The sequence below is a fragment of the Furipterus horrens genome, unplaced genomic scaffold (assembly GCF_987537825.1).
Source record: "Furipterus horrens unplaced genomic scaffold, mFurHor1.1.pri manual_scaffold_7, whole genome shotgun sequence".
Classification (NCBI taxonomy): domain Eukaryota; kingdom Metazoa; phylum Chordata; class Mammalia; order Chiroptera; family Furipteridae; genus Furipterus; species Furipterus horrens.
The window spans coordinates 103,048,112-103,071,100 of NW_028327177.1; the positions used below are offsets into that span (position 1 = coordinate 103,048,112).

At 40.3% G+C, this 22,989-nt stretch overlaps 1 protein-coding gene across 1 annotated transcript in view; it reads left to right on the forward strand.

The window, feature by feature from the left end:
• The window catches only part of FANCD2 (FA complementation group D2), a 74,769-nt gene that overhangs the window by 50,257 nt on the left and 1,523 nt on the right, over positions 1–22,989 (forward strand). Inside the window, exons 31-43 of the mRNA XM_090284158.1 lie at positions 197–325; positions 464–582; positions 11,081–11,191; positions 12,709–12,839; positions 13,711–13,804; positions 14,542–14,664; positions 15,531–15,624; positions 17,127–17,198; positions 18,128–18,166; positions 19,133–19,207; positions 20,171–20,245; positions 21,221–21,367; positions 22,826–22,921. Coding sequence (XP_090140284.1) covers positions 197–325; positions 464–582; positions 11,081–11,191; positions 12,709–12,839; positions 13,711–13,804; positions 14,542–14,664; positions 15,531–15,624; positions 17,127–17,198; positions 18,128–18,166; positions 19,133–19,207; positions 20,171–20,245; positions 21,221–21,367; positions 22,826–22,921 — 1,305 coding nt within the window. The remainder of the gene's footprint in view (positions 1–196; positions 326–463; positions 583–11,080; positions 11,192–12,708; positions 12,840–13,710; positions 13,805–14,541; positions 14,665–15,530; positions 15,625–17,126; positions 17,199–18,127; positions 18,167–19,132; positions 19,208–20,170; positions 20,246–21,220; positions 21,368–22,825; positions 22,922–22,989) is intronic.

The window sequence follows — 22,989 nt, forward strand, 5'->3', positions numbered from 1 at the left end:
ACTCTATAAAAACCAATATATTACTTATTTGATGAAGGAGCAAGATTCCTCTGTCAGAATAGAGTCTTAGGCAAGCAGTTAATTTATTTATCCACCCTTACCTGGTGGTCTAGGTTTAACAAAACCCCTTAATGAACTTTTAATTTCAGAGAAGCTATCCAACAATTCCTTCCTAATAACTCTGAATTTATTACAGAGTAAGGGAAGCCAGAATATTGGATTGTCACATCTCCAGCAGAAATCTGGCCAAGAAATTGCTCGTTATATTGTTCAACTGCTGACCCCAATGTGTAACCATCTGGAGAATATTCACAACTATTTTCAGGTTAGAAGCTTATCTTATTATTATAGAGACTTATATACCACTAAGTTAACAAGATACTTCCTTTTTGGCTAAGAAATATTAACAGGAAATGAGGGCAATTGCTGAAGCAGCTGTCCTGAAAGCATTTTTTCTTTTCAGTGCTTAGCTGATGAGAATCACAGTGTAGTTGATGGACCAGAAATGCAAGTTCAGGAGTACCAACTAATGTCTTCCTGCTATCAGAGGCTACTGCAGATTTTTCATGGGCTTTTTGCTTGGTGAGTATGTGGAACAGACATTAGGTAGAGATAATCCAGTAGTACTTGCTTTTACTTGACAGTCATGGAGGAACTGAGGTATAGAAAAGAAGGAAAAGGCTCCAAAAGCCTTACATAAATACGGTGCTTATTTTGGGAGTGTTTTTGTCTGTGTCATTTTTTTTTTATTTTGGTTTTTCAATTACAGTTGTCCCCTTTTCCCCTAATTTCTCTCCCCCACCCAACCCACCCCCTCTCGCGCAATCATATCCCTCCCCGTTGTCCATGTCCATGAGTCATTTATACAGGTTCTTTGACTAAACCCTTCCCTTACTTATCCCCCTTCTCTCTCTCCCCTCCCCCCTAATGACTGCTATTCTGCTCTTTGTTCTATTTAGTTCCTTTGTTTGTGTTGTTCTTTAGTTTCCTGTATTAGGTGATATCATATGGTATTTTTCTTTCTTTGCCTGGCTTATTTCACTAAGCATAATTCTCTCTAGTTCCATCCATGTTGTAGCAAATGGCAGAAGTTCCTTCTTTCTTTCTGCTACATAGTATTCCATTGTGTAGATGCACCACAGTTTTTTGATCCACTCATCTACAGATGGGCACTTAGGTTGTTTCCAGCACTTAGCTATTGTAAACAGTGCTGCAATGAACATAGGGGTGCATAAGTTCTTTTGAACTGGTGTTTCAAGATTCTTCGGGTATAATCCTAGTAGTGGAGTCGCTGGTTCAAAAGGCAGTTCCATTTTTAATCTTTTGAGGTAATTCCATACTGTTCTCCATAGTGGCTGCACCAGTCTGAATTCCCACCAACAGTGCAGTAGGGTTCCCGTTTCTCCACATCCACGCCAGCACTTGTTGTTTGTTGATTTGTTGATGATGGCCATTCTGACTGGTGTAAAGTGGTATCTCATTGTGGTTTTTATTTGCATCTCCCTGATGGCTAATGATGTTGAGCATTTTTTCATGTGTCTATGGACCTTCTGTATGTCCTCTTCGGAGAAGTGTTTGTTCAGGTCCTTTGCCCATTTTTTAATTGGGTTGTTTGTTTTCTTGATGTTGAGTCGTATCAGCTCTTCATGTATTTTGGAAATCAGTCCCCTGTCTGTGATGTCATTGGCAAATATGTTTTCCCATATGGTTGGTTTCCTTTTCATCTTGCTGATGTTTTCTTTTGCTGAGCAGAAACTCTTCAGTTTGATGTAATCCCATTTATTTATTTTTTCCTTTATTTCTCTTGCTTTAGGAGATGTATCCGTGAAGAGATTGTTACGTGAGATATCTGATATTTTCTTGCCTATGTTTTCCTCTAGGACTTTTATGGTGTCACGGCTTACATTTAAGTCTTTGATCCATCTTGAGTTTATTCTCATGTGTGGTGTAAGTTGGTGGTCTAGTTTCATTTTTTTGCAGGTCCCTATCCAGTTCTTCCAGCACCATTTGTTAAAGAGGCTCTTCTCACTCCATTTTATGTTCCTTCCTCCTTTATCAAATATTAGTTGACCATAGAGGCCTGGGTTTATTTCTGGACTCTCTATTCTGTTCCACTGATCTATATGTCTGTTCTTACGCCAGTACCAGACTGTTTTGATTACAGTGGCTTTGTAGTATTGTTTGATATCTGGTGTTGTGATTCCTCCTGCTGTGTTCTTCTGTCTCAAGATTGCTTTTGTTATTCGGGGTCTTTTTTGGTTCCATATGAATTTATGGAGTATTTGTTCTAGGTCTGCGAAATATGTCATTGGTATTTTAATAGGGATTGCATTGAATCTGTAAATTGCTTTGGGTAGTATGGCCATTTTGATGATGTTGATTCTTCCCATCCAAGAACATGGTATTTGCTTCCATTTATTTGTTTCTTCCTTAATTTCTTTCTTCAATGTTATGTAATTTTCAGAGTACAGGTCTTTTATCTCTTTGGTTAAGTTTACTCCTAGGTACTTTATTTTTCTTGTTGCTATAGTAAATGGTATTTTCTTTTTTGTCTCTGTCTCTGCTATTTTATTGTTGGTGTACAGAAATGCCTTAGATTTCTGTATATTTATTTTGTACCCTGCGATTTTGCCAAATTCACTTATTATATCGAGTAGTCTTTTAGTGGAGTTTATAGGATTTTCTAGGTATACTATCATGTCATCTGCATATAATGAAAGTTTTACTTCCTCTTTCCCAATTTGGATGCCTTTTATTTCTTTTTCTTGTCCGATTGCTGTGGCTAGGACTTCCAACACTATGTTGAAAAGGAGTGGAGGGAGTGGACAACCTTGTCTAGTTCCTGAGTTCAGGGGGAATGCTTTCAGTTTTTGTCCATTGAGTATGATGTTGGCCTCAGGCTTCTCATATATAGCCTTAATTATGTTAAGGTATGCTCCCTCTATTCCCATTTTGCTGAGTGTTTTCATCATAAATGGGTGTTGTACTTTATCAAATGCTTTTTCTGCATCTATTGATATGATCATGTGATTTTTGTCTTTCATTCTGTTTAGGTGATGTATTATATTTATTGATTTGCAAATATTAAACCATCCTTGCATCCCTGCAATGAAGCCCACTTGATCATGATGTATGATCTTTTTGATGTATTGCTGGATCCTGTTTGCCAATATTTTATTGAGGATTTTAGCATCTATGTTCATCAGTGATATTGGCCTGTAGTTTTCTTTCTTTGTTGTGTCTTGACCTGGTTTGGGGATTAGGATAATACTGGCTTCATAGAAAGAGTTTGGGATTTTCCCCTCTTCTTGGATTTTTTGGAACAGTTTGAGGAGGATAGGAGTTAGTTCTTCCCTGAATGTTTTGTAGAATTTGCCTGTGAAGCCATCCGGTCCAGGGCTTTTGTGTGCAGGGAGATTTTGGATTACTGTTTCAATTTCCTTTTTTGTTATTGGTCTGTTGAGACTTTCCACTTCTTCTTGATTCAGTTTTGGAAGGTTGTATGTTTCTAGAAATTTGTCCGTTTGTTCTAGATTGTCAAATTTCTTGTCATACAGTTGTCTGAAGTAATTTCTAACTTAATCATTTGTATTTCTGAGGTATCAGTCGTGATTTCTCCTCTTTCATTTCTGATTTTGTTTATTTGGGTCTTATCTCTTTTTTTCTTGATTAGACTGGCTAGAGGCTTGTCGATTTTGTTTATTTTTTCGAAGAACCAGCTCCTAGTTTTGTTGATCTTTTGGATTGTTTGTTTAGTCTCTATGTCATTTAGTTCTGCTCTGATCTTGATGATTTCGTTCCTTCTTCTTGCCCTAGGCTTTGTTTGTTGTTGTTGTTCTAGTTCTTGTAGCATTATGGTTAGGTTTTTTATTTGAGATTCTTCTATCCTTTTCAGATATGCCTGTATTGCTATGAACTTCCCTCTCAGGACTGCTTTTGTTGTGTCCCACAGGTTTTGGGCAGTTGTGTGCTCATTATCATTAGTTTCTAGAAATTTCTTGATTTCTTCTTTGATGTCATTGTTAACCCATTCATTATTTAATAGCATGTTATTCAATCTCCGTGAGTTTGGGTGTCTTTGATTTTTTTCTCTGAGGTTGATTTCTAATTTCAAGGCATTGTGATCTGAAAAGATGCTTGATATGATTTCAATTTTCTTGAATTTGTTGAGGCTTGTTTTGTGACCTATCATGTGGTCTATCTTTGAAAATGTCCCATGTGCACTTGAAAAGAATGTATATTTTGCTTCTTTGGGGTGAAAAGTTCTATATATATCAGTTAGATCCATGTGGTTTAGTGTGTTGTTCAATGCCTGTATATCCTTGGTGTTTCTTTGCTTTGATGATCTGTCTATTGTTGATAATGGAGTGTTAAAGTCCCCTACTATGAGTGTGTTGTTGTTGATATCCTTTTTGTCGTCTTCTAGTATTTGCTTTATGTATTTGGGTGCTCCTATGTTGGGTGCATATATGTTTATCAAAGTCATATCTTCTTGATGGATTGTTCCTTTAAGTATTATGAAATGTCCTTCTTTGTCTCTTTTTATTGTCCTTGCTTTGAAATCCGTTTTGTCTGATATGAGGACTGCTACCCCAGCTTTTTTTTCCGGTCCGTTTGCTTGGAATATTTTTTTATATCCCTTTACTTTCAGTCTGTGTAAATCTTTTGTTTTGAGGTGTGTTTCTTGTAGACAGCAAATATATGGGTCCTGTTTTCTTATCCATTCCGTTACCCTATGTCTTTTAATTGGAGCATTTAATCCATTTACATTTAAGGTTATTATTGACGTGCATTTATTCATTTCCCTTTGTACCTCTGTTCCTCTCCTCTCTTGTTCTTTTCTTCTTTTTTCTTAGAACACTCCCTTTAGCATCTCTTGCAATGCTGGTTTGGTGGAGATGTATTCTTTCAGTCTTCCTTTGTCTGAGAAACTTCTTATTTCACCTTCTATTTTGAATGAGAGCCTTGCTGGGTAGAGTATTCTTGGTTGTAGGCCTTTGTTTTTCATTGCTTGAAATATTTTTGACCATTCCCTTCTGGCTTGTAATGTTTCTGTTGAGAAATCAGTTGATAGCCTTATCGGAGCTCCCTTGTATGTTATTTGCTGTTTTTCTCTTGCTACTTTTAGGATTCTCTCTTTGCCTTGGAATGTTGCCATTTTAACTATGATGTGCCTTGGAGTGGGTTTTTGGGGGTTCCTCTTCATTGGAACTCTCTGTGCTTCCTGAACTTGTATAACTTTTTCTCTCATCAGGTTGGGAAAATCTTCTGTCACTATTTCTCCTATCAGTTTTTCAATTCCATGGTCCTTTTCTTCTCCCTCTCTAATTCCTATGATCCTGATATTATTTCTTCTCATGCTATCCTGTAATTCCCTTACATCTTGTTCATATTTTTTCAGTCTTTTTTCATTTTGCTGTATTGTCTGGGAGTTTTTCTCTACATTATCTTCTAACTCACTAATCCGATCCTCTGCTTCGTTTAGTCTGCTTTTGACTGATTCTACTGTGTTTTTCAGTTCAGAGATTGCATTCTTAAGTTCTTCCTGGTTCTTGTTAACAGTTTCTATGTCTTTTTTTATGCTGGTGTAGTTCTGTGCAAGTTCCCTGTAATTTTCTTGGAGCTGCTGGTAACTTCCTTGGAGGTTGTCATATTTGATTTTAAGGATGTCAAGTATATTGAGCTTCTTTACCACCATTGTTTTGAATTCCATGTCTGACATTTGGGCTATGTCTATTTCATCTATCTCTTTCTGAGGACTCCTCTTTTCTCTTCATTGAGGGGTTATTTTTGCGTCTTACCATGTTGGATTCTTTTTGTTTGTTTTTATTTATTTATTTGTTTGTTTTTTGGGGGGTGTAGTCTGCTTTGACTTCCCTCCTTTGTGGTGTGAGATTCTTTATCGGAGATCTGGGGGTTTCAGTGGTGCAGTCTCTTTGATATCCTGAGCCTGATGTTCTTGAGTTACCCTTTATGTCGTTTGTTTATGCTGTTTGGTTATATTTCAGATGTTCTTTGATAGGATCTTCCTTCTGGCTAGTTGGTTGAGAGTCACTCTATCCGCTTTGTCTTGAGTTCTTTTGTGGATATGCTGTTAAAAACATAAACACACAGCCCAGGCAGGAGACCCACACCCTCAAAAAGTATCCCCCACTCTATCCTGCTATCGTCAGCCAACGAGCCTGTATTAATATAAATGTAAAGAGATTAGAGCTTTTATACTATAAGAAGAATAGATAAGAGTTGTTTTTGGGGAGGAAAAATATAATTTTTGGTAGAGGGGGTGATAGATTAATAATAGTTGAGACTGTGCAAGCCAGTAGGTAATATTTACATTGTATGTTAATAAAAATAGAAGAAAAGGATAGAAAAATGCATAATATAGTAAGAAAGTGGCATTGTTTTGTATTGGGTTTATATAGTAATTATATTCTATTATTTAGAGTGATAGGGGGGCTAAACTAGACACACAAACGAATAAACAACGGTTAAAGAGAAAGGATGAGAAGGAGAGGTTATATGCAACACGTTAGAGATAAAGTTTGTTATTCTTTTTGGAAGGGGAGAAAAAAAACACCCCCCCCAAAAAAAAAAACCGAAGAAAAGAAGAAAGAAAAGAAAGAATATAGAAGAAAGAAGAGAGAAAAAAAACCCACAAAAAGACCCCCCAAAGAACCCAAGAAAAGAGAAGAAAGAAAAGAACAAAGAAAGATAGAAAAGAAAGAAGAAAGAAAGAAGAGAGAAAAAAAATACCCCCCGAACCCCCCCCAAAAAAAAACCCAAGAAAAGAATAAAGAAAGAAAAGAAAGAATTAAGAAGAAAGAAAGAAAGAGGAAAGGGAGAAAAAAAATTGAAAAAAAAAAAAGCGATGTTTTTACTCCGTTTTAACCTTGGTGTGTTGCCTTCTTTTTCTGCGTCCGCAGCTGGTCTAGTGTGGCGGTTCAGAGGTTCTTGTTTTTTGCAGCACTGGTGCGCGCCCGCGGTTGCCAGCACGGCGTGCTCCCTTGCTGCCCGCTGGAGCCAGTTGAGGTGCCCTTGCGCGAGCCCCTGCGCGCTCGGGCAGCCCGAGAGCTCGCCCCGAGATTGGCGCCTATTGTTGCTGGGCCGCGGTGGTTCCGCGTTCGCGCGGAGGTGTCCCTGCGCGTGTCCCTGCACGCCCGCGGGCGACCCGAGAACTCTCCCCGCGATTGGCGCCTATTGTCCCTGGGCTAAGGTGTTTTCGTGCTCGCACGCCGCCCGTGCCCTTAGTCCCGCTGAGCCGAGCTCCGGGAGTTGGTCTCTCGCCTCTTAGGGCAGGGCCAGGGACACTTGTGCTCAGTGGAAGTGAGTGTCCGTGAGTCGCCGCCTCCCGCTGTTCCCGTGCTGCGGCCGCCTGCCTTCCCTCACCCGTCTGGGCGGGCACAAACAGAGCCTGCGCTAGTGGTCTGCTTTCCGGCCTGGGGCCCAGTGCCCACGGGAGCTGGCTAGGGGTATCAGTGCACGGTCCTCTGCATGTTCAGTGGGCCCTCCCTGTGCCCGTTGGGGCACTGATCTTATGTCCATTGGGGAGTGTCCGAGGGACGCCTGGATTCACGGCCCTGCGCACCTGGGCCAGTGAGTGAGAGCACTTCCCTATGTGCGCCCCCGCGACCCAAGGGTAGGGTTGGGGAGTGGATGAGCGCGCCTCTGCGCCTGCGCTCCTTAAGAATGGCCTACCACCCCCAAACTTTCCTCCCCTCTCCACCATCCACTAGAGAAAAATATAAAGGAGAATTCTGTTCTCACTTGCCCGACAGCACGCTGTCTCCTGTCCTTCGGTGCCAATGCCACTTGGTCGAGTCCCGTCTCTGCCAGCGGGCAGAGATCCGCTCTCCTCCTGACTCCTCTCCGGGGCAACCTGTGGTTGCCAAAAAGCCTTTGTATGCTTCCTGCTGCAGCTCGGGGATCCGCCCCAGTCAGGAATCCCGTTTCGTCCCCTTTTCCTCCGCTATCCTCACTAAACAGGTTGTTCCCAGATGGATTTTCTCTAATCCAGCAGTGCCATGGCTCGACTCCTGCTAGTGTCCAGCTGCTCACTGAGACGTTCTGTCTGCAATTAGCCCCAACTGCAGGCGGGTCTCGGGAGCCTGAAATCGCAGCGTCTCCTCACTCCTCCGCCATCTTACCTTCTGTCTGTGTCATTTCATTTGCTCTTGCACCCTCTTTGTCTTAGGGAGTTGCTATTATTAACTTATTTGAAAATTGGGTGACTTGATATTGGTTAGCTTGTAACAAATCTGACCATCTGATTCTTAGTTGAGTTTGCTGGAGCAAGCTATTTGTAATAGCATTGGAGAGATTGATACTTAAGAAGTTGTAACTAAAGTTCTGGATAAATTCCAGATTATGTGGTGAAAAACTGAGCACAGTTGGAGCTGGGGTATTTGTGGGTGCCTTCGTGGAAGCAGGGAGAGATTATCAGGCCCTTGAAGGGTCATCGCCTTTGGGGAGGTAAAGAAGAGGGCTGGAAGGCGCAGCCTGGATGAAAGTAGAAATGAGGGATGTGTGTTCCTTAAGTGGTTTTGTTTCTCAGGGCTGGGGCCCTGGCTGCTCTGTTCTCATGATATAAGTTTCCTGGGCAGTGTCACCCAAGTTTAAATTTGTGCTAAAACTCGTCTTCTGAGCTTCAGGCATTTATGTCCAGCTCCCTATATAACACCCTCTTAGATGTGTTGTTTACACCTCAGACTCATCACATCCAAAACAAAGTGTATTCTCCTTACCACTTCTCCTTCAGCTTTGCCTAGCTGAGCCAGAAACCAGGAGTTATTCTTTGTCCCTTCTTCTACTATCTGCCTTTTCTCTCTCCCATATCTGATCACAAGATATTGATTTTTATCTTCTAAATAGCCAACTCATTCTTCACAGTTCCCAGACTCCCGTCGTCTCTCACCAGTCTAGATTACTTCCACAGCTGGTCTTTCTGCCTCCAGTTGCCCTCCCTTGGTCCATTTTTTATACTGCAGTCAGAGTGGTCTTCCCAACACAAACCCATTCTTATCCTATCCCAGCTTTGGTTTCTGATTGCCCTTAGATTTTTTTTTTATTTTTATTTTTAGTTCAAACTCTTACCTAGCCTCTAAGACCTTTTGTTACCTGACTCCTGCTGTTCCACTCATTGTCTTATACTCTTGCCCTCCAGCTCTACTGAATTAATTTCAGCACCTTACATAGTTTTCACCTGGAAAGCTTCACACATACTCATCCTTCTACCAGGATTTCCACCTTCCTTGATCCCCCAGTCTTTTCTAACTCATCCTTGAGATCTGGATTTGAATTTTCTTAGGGAAATCTTCTCTGACTCCTAGGCCAGGTAAGCCTCCTTTCTACCTCTCTGACCCCCCCCACCCCCCAGTTCTCTTTTATTACTCTTGTATCTTCTTACGATAAAACTTATTACATGTTATTTTACTTGTTCATTCATCTTCCCTCCTAGACTGTGAGTTCTGTGAGGGCCAGGACCAGCCATTGTTGTATCCTCAGCACTTAAGAATAGTGCCTGACAAAAGATTTGAATATATGCTTCATCAAGGAGATTTATGGATGGCAAATAAACACATGCAGAGATGTTCGATAGTATTTAGTTATTTAAGAAATGCAAGTTAAAAATTATTGCATGACTAAATTAAAAAGATTTGCCTTACCAAATGTTGGCGAAGATGCGGAGCAACTGGAACTCTCACAGGTTGCTGATGGGACTATAAAATGGTTCACCCACTTTAAAAAACACTTTCAGTTTCTTAAGAAGTTAGACATACACCTACCCTACAACCCAGCCATTCCACTGCTAGGTATTTACCAAAGAGAAATAAAAACATGTGTCTATATAAAGTCTTGTGCATGAATGCTTATAGCAGCTTTATTTGTGATAGCCCCAGATTGGAAACAACTCCATGTTCATCATATGGTGAATAAATAAACAAATTGTGGTATGTCCATATAGTGGAATACTACATGCAACAGCATGGATAAAAAAAGAATTATACCGAATAAAAAGCAAGACCATAAGAGTATGTAGTATTTGATTCCATTTATATGAAATTCTAGAAAAAGCATATAGTCTTGTAGTGACAGAAAACAGATCCATGGTTGCCTAGCATTGGGTGGGAGGATCAGGGGAGGGAGGGATGGATTACAAAGGAATATAAGGAGATGTTTGGCTGTAATGTATGTTCATTATTTTTATTGTGGTGATGATTTCATGGGTTTATATGTAAATCAACTGATCAAATTCAACATTTTAAATACATGCAGTTTATTGTATGTCAATTTTACCTCAATAAAGCTGTCCAAAGGAAAAAAGAACCTGACCCATACTATGCCCTCAGAATAAACTTGTGAAAAGGAAGAAAGACTACCACTGGTGATGTGGACATTTTTCTGGAGAAGCAGATCTAGTGGGTCAGTGTGCTGGCCATTGAAGGTTAGGCAGAAGAATTTGAATTATGTTCAGGGAAGCAATTTTGGAGTTCCGTTATCACACCATGATATAATGAAAGCAGTATTTTAGAAAAATCCCATTAACAGCAGTGTGCAAGGAGATTGGAAAGGAATGCAGGAAGACCAGTCAAAAGGTGTCACCCTGGTCAATGCATGTGATGATGAGGGCCTGACCAAGAGTGACAACCTTCGCTTGGGAAGGGTGGGACTGAAGGAAAGATAATCTAAGATAGAATAGTTAAGATTTATTAATATAGAAGGAGGAGTAAGTTCTTTATTGAACACCTACTATGGATTAGACATTAATTTAACAATTTTACAAAATTATTATTATTTTTTTAGGTAAGACTGAGACTTATCTCTAAAACGCAGGGGAGGAGAGCACTTCCCCTTGAAACTAAACCTAGGTGGGCTGTTAGGTCTTTAAGGAAAGACACTTCAACTTCTTGACTTGATACTCAGAGCTGTGACTAAATTTGGCCCTTGAGTACTTTGAATATTTTAGTTCTTCTTTTTCTTCTGTTGACTTATTGATAGTACAGACTAGAGGTCAGTCCTCAAATGCTGTCCAAGCAATCTTCCTGAAACTATGCTAAACCATCTTACCTTGACTTTCCCTTAGGAGTGGATTTTTTCAACCTCAAAATCAGAATTTACTGTACGCAGCCCTTGGGGTCCTTACTAACCGACTGAAGCCAAGAGAGCCTGACCAGTGCTTGGAGGAGCTTCTTAGGTGGGTCCGACTACATATTCCAGAGAGTTTCCCAAGAAACTCCTAGGAACAAGATTTCGTGGAAATAACTTGATGTCTCTTGGTAGTTGTTAAGGAAATTGATATTTTTAGCTACTTTTCCTCAGCTAGATGAGCTTTCTCTCCTCTGTGCTCAGATAAGCCCTGAAACATTAGAAACTGTTGAACAAATCATTCTAAGTCTTCATGCATCTTTCATTATATAAAGTTTGCCTTTTCAGGTGATGATGATGACAGTACTGACCATCTAAAGTCAATTCTTGATTATCTTGAGTCTCCCAGTAGGGTTGCGTGAAAATCAGGTTAGCAGCCAGTTACACTGATTGCCTGCCTCCTTCTCCCAGTCTTGGCAAAAAAGGAGCCAAGGTTGAGGGCTAGGCAGTGGAGGAGGGAACTGAGGAGATCTAAGGGGCATGCCACCCCAGGTTCACCGACCCTGATACCGTAGGCTGTCACTGGGTCTGCAGTCAATGCTTATCTTTAAGACAGGACTTACTTTCTTTTTCTTTTTCTTTTCTTTTCTTTTTTGAGAGAGAGAAAGGATAAGGGAAGGAGAAAGAGAGGGAGAGAAATACTGATGGGTGCTTCTTGCATGACCCCAACCAGGGACCCCGTCCGCAGCCCAGGTATGTACCCTGACCAGGAATCGAACTGGTGATCTTTAGGTTTGCGAGACAACACCTGACACACTGAACCATACCAGTCAGGGCTATTTTATTTTAAATACTGTACTTTTACATTTATTTTACCTCCTTCCCACCAATCAATCAGGAGTTGACTCTAGTTTTATTTCAGTTATAATCTTGGTTTAATTGTGATTCCCATCTCCCATTACTTCATTGTATTGTAAGTGACCATATATGGTATGTTTATTAAAAGCTCTGCTTTAGTCCTGACCTGTTTGGCTTAGTTGGTTGGGTGTTCTTCTACAGAGCGAAAGGTCGCCAGTTCAATTCTCATTCAGAGCACATGCCTGATTTGGGGCCTGGTCCCCAGCTGTATGGGGATAGGCATTCGATTGGTGTTTCTCTCCCTCTCTTTCTCCTTCCCTTTTCCTCTTTCTAAGAATAAATCAGTAAAAGTCTTTTAAAAATAAATAAAAGGAAATATTTTTTAAAAAAAATAAAAGCTCTGCTTTATAATTCCCTTTTACCTTGTACCTATGAACCTAGAATTTAAAATTTTTTTAAATGTGTTGCTTAAGGCCTTAAAGAGCAAATTATTGATCCAGGGTTGCACATATAAGCATGGTCTAGACTAGTACTTGGAGAACTTGGTATGACCCCTTCAAGGCCAGCATTCCATCCACTGGACTCTGCACTGCCTTGGCTTTATCCATACAAAGTTTTAGTTCTCTATCAAGTCCTTGAAAGAAGGTTGGTACTAAAGCACCTGAAAGTGAGGATTCTGATGAACCATCAAGCACTTAAGTGGACTTGGACAATTCATGGATTTAGATAACACTTGTGATGCTTTTTTTTTTTCTCATCTCCTTACAGACAAAGCTTCCATTACTTGCAGAATTTCCACCACAGCATTCCCAGTTTCCAATCTGCTCTTTATCTCATCAGACTTTTGATGGTCGTTTTGGAGAAATCTACAGCTCCTACTCAAAACAAAGGAAAAATTGGTGATGGACCCAGATTCAATTTTTTTTCTTCTTAATAGGATAAATAACACAAGCTTGTAAACTTGGGGCTTTTTACGGCCTTGTATGTTTTACACGTAACCCCCCCCCCCCCATAACTGCAGATGTTCCCTCTTGATATACAAGAAGAACATTTCCCCTGAAGGAGCTATAACTGATCTTTGGTGACATTGCTTAGTCTGAATATGTTTAGTTCAGTTGGCTAGATAATTTTGTTTGGCTTCCATTTATTTCTGTCCCTTTTCTAATTTTTTAAAATTATATGAGACATTTGACAAAAAGGGACATAAACCATGTGGTTAATAAAGTGGGAGAAAAAGGAGAAATCAGGATTAAGTGTAAAAAAGGCCTGGCCCCATTATGATTTTTTTCTTTTAACTGCCTTTTATCATAGCTTTCGGAATCCAGCTCATTGAATATATATACTAATTGGCAGCACAGACAGAAAGCAAGAAGAAAATGCATAACAATCCTTTATTATTCCCTGTTGGTTGAAAGGGGAGAATTTGATTTGAATCTGTGAGATGGCTACTGCTTATTGGCCTGCCCAGGAGGAACAAGATTGGCTTTCCCACTGCATAGTAGCGTTCCCTTTCTCTGTGTGCTTCTCAAGATGGGGTGAGAGGGTAGGACGTGTTGTGTTGGGTCTTAGACAGATGTGTTTTTTTCTGATAGAAAGGCCAGTGGAACACGAACTTATGACAGCTTTTTTCAAATTGTCTGTTAGACCAGGAACTTTATAGTAGATAGAAAAAACTAATTCTTTTGATCCATAATCATCTCCAAAAGCCTGAAAAACAGAGTGAGGTCAGTTTTCAACGCATGAGATAACTTTGTTTTGTTTCTCCAACAGCTTCCCTGGCCAAACATTTCCTATGTCGAGTGTGGCCAAGTGGGGAGAAAGAGAAGAGCAGCATCCATAATGATCAGCTCCATGCTTTGCTGAGGTGAGGTGCTCCATTTCTTTCTAGGAGCCAAATAGTCTTCTATTTTGCCACTGTTGGCGTCCCTCATCTGGTTAAAGACTGAGAAATTACCTTGGTTAGGGAGAACTTGGAAGGAATGAAATAGATTGAAATGAACATTTAGAAAAGGTAGATCATAAGATCCTCTAGTTCTGTTTTCCATTGTCAGCTAGTTTCTTATTGAATCAAAGAGGAAGAAGAGGAGTCTGCAGTTGTTTCCTGCCTTGTTAACCAACGAATCAGATATTTATTTATTGCCTACCATATCCAAGACACATTCACCACTTCCAAGGTGTCTAAATGTATTTCTTATTCAGACATTTTCTTGCCTCCTGTCATATATCTGGAATCTTTATTTTTTATTTGAAAATTATTTATTTGTTTGTTTATTTATTTTTAGACAGAGGGGAAAGGAGAAAGAGAGGGAGAGAAACATCACTGTGTGGTTGCCTCTTACTCGCGCCCTCGATTGAGGACCTGACATGCAACCTAGTCATGTGCCCTGACTGGGAAATGAACCAGCGACACTTGGCTCGCAGGCTGACGCTCAATCCACTGAGCCACAGCAGCCTGGGCTTTTGGAATCTTTATTTTATTTAAAAAATATTTTAATGTCAGTAAGTTGTATTAAAGCTTAATACCTGGTAATAGCTCAAGAAAGAAATCTTGATTTAGGAATTCTATAACATATATTCATACTCCTATGGCTCTTAATGCAGCATCTACCTGGAGCACACAGACAGTGTTCTGAAGACCATAGAGGAGATTGCTGGTGTTGGTGTCCCAGAACTGATCAACTCTTCTAAAGATGCATCTTCCTCCACGTTCCCTACACTGACCAGGTAAGGGAGTTCTCTCCTCTGGTTCTCTCCCTAAGTTAGAATTACACCGTCCAATATATGTAGTTTCCAAGTAACTATGTTACTTTTCATCTGATTCTGATGCAGATGGTAGGTTCAGTCACGCATTTAGCATATGGAATGTCTAGTATGCATTCTTTCCAAGAGGCTGTCAGCCAGACTATGTGAAAGGACCTTATTGAGGAATTAATTTTTAGTCTTTACAGTCTTAAAAGGCAATGAGTCTTTAGTGACTAAACTTCTGTTGGTACTTTCAAAACGTGAGATTATTTTAACCACATTTAGAAGGATAAAGCAATTGTTGCATCAAATCACGTATGTCTCACTTAATGGGTTCTAAGTCTCATAATATTAATGGTTATTTTACATTTGTATAGAATTTACAGTTTATAAAGCATTTTTACATTCTATTTACAGTTTATAAAGTGCTTTTACATTTTATATCTCACTTGATCCTTTCAAGGATTCTGTGAAGGGTAGATGTCATTAATCTTATTTTACTGATGAGGAAAATGAGGGTTAGAGGGGGAACTTGCTCAGGCTTATACAGGCAATAAAGTAAATATGGAACTAGAAATCTAGAATTGAATCTTCTCATCACTACTTTACTGCTATTTCCATACTACCACACTAACTCCCTTCATAAAGCTAATTCCATTGTTTCACAGGCCATCTTCTTGGACTCATTTCTAAATTCTATCACTTCCCCATCCTCTTACAGTGCACCCCAGTAAAAGGACATTGAGAGAAGCGGAGAAGGAAATGACTTTTAGTTCCTTTGCTTTTTCCCAGGAAGTTCTTTCTAACCAGTGCATTATTGTGTGGGCATGCATGCTCTTCCCTTCTAGGCACACCTTTGTCATTTTCTTCCGTGTGATGATGGCTGAACTAGAGAAGACGGTCAGAGGTCTTCAGCCTGGCACAGCAGCAGACTCTCAGCAGGTGAGACAGATACTCCCACCACCCCAAGAAATAGACTTTGGATTACAGTAAGTCTTCAATATTATTGATAGGTTCTTGGAAACTGTACCCTTAAGCGAAACTTTGTGCAACTAAACCAATTTTACCATAGGCTAATTGATATAAACAAGAGTTAAGTTTCTACAGCATATTCCTGGTCACAAAAACATCACCGAACTTCTAGATAAAGACCCAAAATAGGCCCTGACCAGGTAACTCAGTTGGTTATAGTGTTGTTCTAATATACCAGGGTTGCAGGTTCAATCCCTGGTCAGGGCACATACAAGAATCAACTAATGAATACATAAATTGGTGGGACAACAAATTGATGTTTCTCTAAAAAAATCAATTAAAAGAAAGATTCTCTTAAAAAAAAAAATTTAAAAAGACCTAAACCACTTTTAATATTAAACATTGAAATAAATGTAAGCTATACATATATTTAAGAAAGATTATAAAAGCAAATAAGGTAATTATTTTCTAACCCACTTATACAAGTTCAGTGTCAGAATAGTCAGAGCCTATCTTGGCAGCTCAGGGCACAAGGAGGGAACCTACACTGAACAGGTTGCCCTTCCATTTCAGAGAGAGAGAGAGGGAGAGAGAGAGAGAGAGGAGGGGAGAGAGAGAGAGAGAGAAAGAGGAGAGAAAGAGAGAGAGAGAGAGACGCACATTCACTCAGACTGGAACTGGAACATTAGACCCACCAATTAAGCTAATGTGGACATCTTTGGGATGTGGGAGGAAACTGGAGTACATGGAGAAAACATGGAAACTCCACACAGAAAGTGGCCCCAGCTGTGAATCGATTTTTTTTTCCTCATTGTTAAAATAAAATGACATTGAACAAAATGATGTTATTCGAGGATCTGCTGTACTTCCTTGGGCCCATGGTTTCTCTTAAGCTATTTCCTTTGATTTACTGAGATCTAGGATTCTTTTCAAAGATCTCCTGGCTTAATTTTCTTCCCTTCTAGTTGTAGGTAAGAATTAGGCTCTGTTTTTCCTGGTTATTGTGTAGGGAAAAGCTTGGATTGCTCCGTAGGCCCTAGCTCTGGAAAAAATGTCTTTGGTTGAAGCTTCATGTGCTCAGCACTGTGCTGCTTGTAAGTGGTCCTGGGCCTTGATAGCCTGCTAACCAGAACTAAGCTAGAACCACTAAAAGCATAAGCTAACACAGGAAATCAGAGAAGCCACAGGAAGCTAATGGCCAATAGGTATATTTCAGAGGCTTTTTTCCACCTGGTAATTACTGAACAGGAGTCAGCTTATTAGAAAGTCTTTATAAGGTACCCCGATATTATCATATATACATAAGCCTTAGAACCATCTTGGGGGTGCACTAGGTGTTATATCTTTTTAAGAGGATAGTTGGCTTAAATCTCTGAATAGTTGTGGAATTCAAGAACCATATATTAGTAGTAGTACAGATAGAGACATATTTGATTGTGATGCAGAGTTGCCTGTATATTTGGCTGTTCCAGATTCACGAAGAAAAGCTCCTCTACTGGAACATGGCTGTTCGAGACTTCAGTATCCTCATCAATCTGATAAAGGTGAGTGTGGATATTCCTTGACCCATCTCACTGGTTGACTGCACAAACCAGCAAGGGGCCTGGTTTCCAACATGGACTCTGCCTGCTCCTCTCCCCACCCTTCCTTGGGGACCTGCTCTCTGTCTTCTTCCCTTGTGCCCCTCCCCATCCTGGATAACCCCTTCTTCTCTCCCCAGGTGATGCCTTTTTCCTTCTCTCCGTTCTTCCTTATCATCTGTGCCACAATACTTACTATTTAATGGCTCCTTCCACGTGTCATTTTCCTATTCTCGTTTCACCTGGGGTCCTCTATGATCTGGCATAGACCCCACTACCTCCCTTTTCCAACCACGAATGCCTTCTTTATCTCTTAACACACTCTGCTCTCACCCAATCCGTGATTTTGCTCAGGCTGTTCCCCTGGCTTAGAATGTCATATACTCTCCTTTCCACCTCGTATCCACTCTTTATTTATTTATTTATTTATTTTAATTAAAAAAAAATTATTAATTTCATTGAGAGCCCATGCAAGAGAGAAAGATAAACATCTATTTGTTGTTCCACTTATTTATGCATTCATTGGTTGCTTCTTGTATGTGCCCTGACTGGAAATGGAACCCGCAACCTCGGAATATCGGCAATGCTCTAACCAGCTGAACTACCTAGCCAGGGCCTACCACTCTTTCTTAAGGCTTCAGATCAAGGTTTTGGATCTCTACAATGTCATCTTCTTAACATCCTCAGTTGGAATCAATTTCTTGTTCCTTTTGCTCCTCTCTTCCTTTTCTTGAACTTTATTTATGGTGATTGCTTTATTCTACTTTGTGATTAATTTAACTGTTGACAGGCCTTCTTCATTTTAGAATACAGCACTCAAAGCACAGTGAGAAAGAGGCTGGGGTGCTCAATGGAGCAGACCTCAGCTTTGGTTTCTTGTCTTTCATCTCCAGGTATTTGATAGTCGTCCTGTTCTGCATGTATGTTTAAAGGTGAGAGACTGACGGGGCCCTCTTTGATATTTATTCCTCCTTTGGGTCTCTCTAGAAAGCTCCTCAGCTGGGAAGAATTGCTTAATACTTTGCTCACAGGCCAGAGTCTACAGAATGTGCTAACAGATGGTAGTTTAGAAGAGACAGTGGGTACATTTTCTTTAACTAGTTGGATAAATAGAGGAATGAATTTCTGTGAGCTTGAAAACTTTTGATTCAAGTCTTAGAAGAGGAGTGGCCTAGGGGCAGCTGGCTTCAGGAACAGTAGTCACTCCCTGCCATTCCTTCCTAGGCAACAGGGAGGAAGGAGGAGTACATGATTCCCCTTTCGAAAGCCCATGGGTGGCTTCATGAATGTGAGACCTGGTATCTGCATAACTGCTGAACACCTCTCCCATGTGAATAACCTTGGTTAGCCCTAGATTTGATGGTATACCCAATGGGTTAAGAGCCAGTGAATGTTATGGGGAGAATGTTTTTTCCCCATTCCTGATAGTTTCTTCCAAGTAGATATCACCCCATTTCTATCTCCTTGCCTCTCCCTTTTTACTCATTCCACCCTGATGTCAATGTGGGAAATAGTTGAGTAGGGGAAGTGATTTATCTGATTGGTAAACTTGGCAGTTGGGCATGTGCTTTCTCAGCTCTACCCAATTTTTTCTTTTTGGAAGCAATTTGTCCTTGGGGAGCTAGGGTTCCCCTCTGTTCTTTTGTGCCCTCATTCTTAGGCTGAGCAAGGCCCTCCCCATTGTCATGGGTAGATAAGTCTGCCTAATTCTGAGCTTAGCAGGACCAGGTGGTTTTGCATTAAGCTATATTCTCCAAATTAACCTTTTGGACCCTTCCCAATTTATTTTTTATATACCAAAACAAAATAAAACCCTGGGCTAAATGATGTTATTTATGCTGCTTAAGGCAGGGGCCTCAGCTAGAGGTCATCAGCAGTGTTTCTTTTATCTTCTTCAGTACGGGCGTCTCTTTGTGGAAGTATTTCTGAAGCAGTGTATGCCGCTCCTAGACTTCAGTTTTAGAAAACACCGGGTAAGAACTGAAAGCAGAGAGCAAAAACCTGCTCTGTACATTTTTTTCAAAAGATGCATCCATGGTAATTGCTGGACTGGGCACGGGGGCAGTCCCTTTGCCCTGGTTCTGGGCCACAGTTCTATTTGGGCACCTTGGGTTCACTTCAGCTATCACCAGAGATACCCATTTAGACCGAATATTCCAAAATAGGCTGAATTCAGACCCACCCTGGTTAAAACCCACCTTCCTACTTCTACTCCAGATCTGGGCGGGGGAGGGCTTCCTTTTAGTTTGATATTATTGTGTTGCTGCACTCCCAGGAGCTCATATATCATTGTGTTTTTTGCTTATTCTTTTGTGATTCTCTGGGTCTACTTTCAGGAATTTTTTCTTTTCTTTTTTTTTTTTAAGAACTCACTTGCAGCCCTGACTGGTGTGACTCAGGGCACATGCCTGGGTTGCAGGCCAGGTCCCTGGTTGGGGGTGTGTGAGAGACAACTGATGGATGTTTCTTTCACACAATGTTTTTCTCCCTTTCTTTCTTCCTCCCCTCCTCTCTCTAAAAATAAATAAAATTTTTAAAAAATTAAAAATAAAAACTTGTTTTATAAACTCTTTGCTGTTATAATGGATAGTCTTGAGGGTTTTTTGTTTTTGTTTTGTTTTGTTTTTTTTAGCCAAGTGGGATCCAGAGCTAGAGTAGTGAAATCAGGATAGGGACAGATGATTTCTTACATATATTTAGCAAATTGAACTTTGCAAAACGCTCTCACAATATTTGGTCGGTCTCTCATAACCCAGAAAGAACAGGGAGGACAGCTAGATAGTACTTCTGTTTAGGGCCAAATTAAGATGGTTATTGATATATAGCTGGAACCTGCAGGGTTTATCCTCTTTTGAGCCGTTGGTTGTAAGGATATCTTGAATCTAAAGTGAAATGACTGTGTTTAAAAAAGCATTTCTGAATTTTGTTGGTTATAGGAAGATGTTCTGAGCTTACTCGAAACCTTCCAGTTGAACACGAGGCTGCTTCATCACCTGTGTGGACATTCCAAGGTAAGAGGAACAACAGGTCACATCACCAGCATGCTTGTTGGCTTCATCAAAAGTTGTGATTGGGAGATACAAAGGGTTTAGTTTCTTCCTTCTTTTTTCCTGTCTAGAAGAGCCTTTATTTCTGCCATTGTGTCCAAAGGTAATTTACTCAAAGTGGTCAAATCCTTAGGTGCTGGTTAAGATCAGGCAATCACCTAGAGAGGAGCTTCTGCATCTGAAATTTGACTCAGATTCCATAGCCTATTTCCTTCTCTGGTGAGAGAGATGAAATGTTGGTGGATGTGTTACTGCTACAAAATACATGGGGTAGGAGGACTATTATGTAAGTGATGACTCTGCTGGTGACAAGAGGTGGTTCTAATAGCAGCTATCTTTGCTGTTTTTCAGCTGTACTGTTTACTTTTCAAGGAACACATCTATCTATTTTGAGAACATTATAGCATTAAAGGACTTTTCCACTTTTAGCCTACCGTTGAACCTTTGTCACTTTTTGTCTGAAGGAGCACAGAACCATAGAGTTCTGCAGTCACTGGCAAACCAAATGATTTTTGGATCCAGTTCCTATTACTCACTTCCTCCCCCGGTTCTAACTTTAGAAGGTACTGAACAGTGGAAGTTTAAGGACCCTTTAGCTAAACAGGGCCACTCTCTGTTGTTCACTATCAGTATAATACATGTTCAAGAACACTTTAGGTAAATACATTGATAATTGGTCAATAAGTGGTTGTGAAGAGCAACCTAGAGGTGTTGGTGGTGTGTATTCTAGGCTCTCTCAGCTTGAAGGACAGATGCCATTCTCTTTGGAATACTCTGCCCAACTGCTGCTGTTTGATGGAACGTGTCTTTGGCCTATACTGGCAGGGCTTATGCTCTTACACAGTGTTCAGGATGTCAGAAATGCCACAGTTTCTGTATAGGAAATGTGGAAGTATGATAAGAAACCCAGATGAGTAAGGTGCATTTGTTTCCATTCAGATTCACCAGGACATGAAACTCACCAAACATGTGCCTTTGCTCAAAAAGACCTTGGAGCTGTTAGTTTGCAGAGTGAAAGCCATGCTTATCTTCAACAATTGCAGGGAGGCTTTCTGGCTGGGCAATCTCAAAAACCGAGACTTACAGGTAAGCCTGAGGCCCTGCCAGGGATAATCTCCTACTCCCTTTCTTTGTGAGAGCATTGAAAGTATGGAAGGGTGGTCACCTGAGCCCTGCCGTGTCAATGAGACTGCTTTTCTCGTAAGTCTGGGCTCTTTAGTTCTTTAAATTAGGGTACATGGCTTATGGGCTCTGGTCACAGGCCGCACCCTTCATACCAGCCAGTGAAGGCATCAAAATGTGCTAGGGATATAAATAAAGCCTCATCAGATAGATAGAGGAGCCAGATCCATAAAACCTCTCACCTCAGCCAGAGAGGTACCTTTAAGTCCTTATAAGGGTATATTCATAATAACATTTTTATGTATGGACAAACTTAATATTTTGGGGTTTTTTGTTTTGTTTTTTTTCCCTAAACCAGTCTGTCTTATTCCTGAAATTATTCTCTGGCTGATATTAACAAATGAGCATTTATAAGTTCTTTCACTTGTCTGACTGACTGAACTTTCATGTTGCTTATAGTACTGCTTTGGAGTTACAGCATTTTTTTAAAAAGATTTTATATTTATTTTTAGAGATAGGGGAAGGGAGGGAGAAAGAGAGGGAGAGAAATATCGATGTGCAAGAGAAACATAGATCACATCGATTGGTTGCCTCTTGCACGCCCCCAGCCAGGGACCTGGCTTGCAACCCAGGCATGTGCCCTGACCATGAAGCAAACTGTGACCTTTCAGATTGTGGGACAACACCCAACCCACTGAGCCACACCAGGCGAAGCTGGAGTCACAGCATGTTTCAAGTAGGGTCTGAGCCCTGCTTCTTATTCGTGCTTACAATATCTGAGCTTTATAGTCTTATATGTGAAAACAATTGCACCCCAGAGAACTAGCTTCCTTTCTTTACATCAATCTTAGGAGGTAGATACTGTTGTTTCCATGAGAAAATTGAAGTTCAGAGAAGCAAAGTAACTTACCTAAAGTTATTCATCAGTAAGTGAGTGGAGCCAGCATTTGAGGCTAGACAGTCCTGTTTCATAGTTGATGTTCTTATACCACTTCAATGTACTGTCCTTCAGCCTCTGCATGGCCATTCATGGTTCGTGTGTTGGTGTTCATATACCTTAAGGTATTTGGGAAATTTTAGAACTATATTCAACATTAACTGAAAGAGTCTGACCTTGTAAAATCTATATGTTAATAGAATACAAAGGTGGACTTTTTGTAAAAACTACTTACTGTTTCAGAGCCACATGCATAATTTTAAAATTCTGCGAATTTGGTTGCTGCAGAATGGCATAAGTCAGTATCAGCATCCTAGAAACCTTGGGTTGGTTATCACTTATATAGATGCTGGATCACAGTTCGGTGCTCACATTTGACCATGTTTGCTTCCTTTGTATTGCCTATAAACTAAGCATTTCTTCCCTGGAGATACCAAATGTGATCACTTTAACCCTATCATTTGTCTTGGCCTGTCCACGTTCAGGGTGAAGAGATTATATCTCAGAATTCTCAGGAAAGCACAGCAAATGAAAGCGAGGATGATACATCATCTCAGGTCTCCAAGAACAAAGCAACAGAGGTATCTCTATATAAGGCACCAGAGTGTGGCATTGATGTTGCATTTTCTTAATTATTCTGAGTTGATAA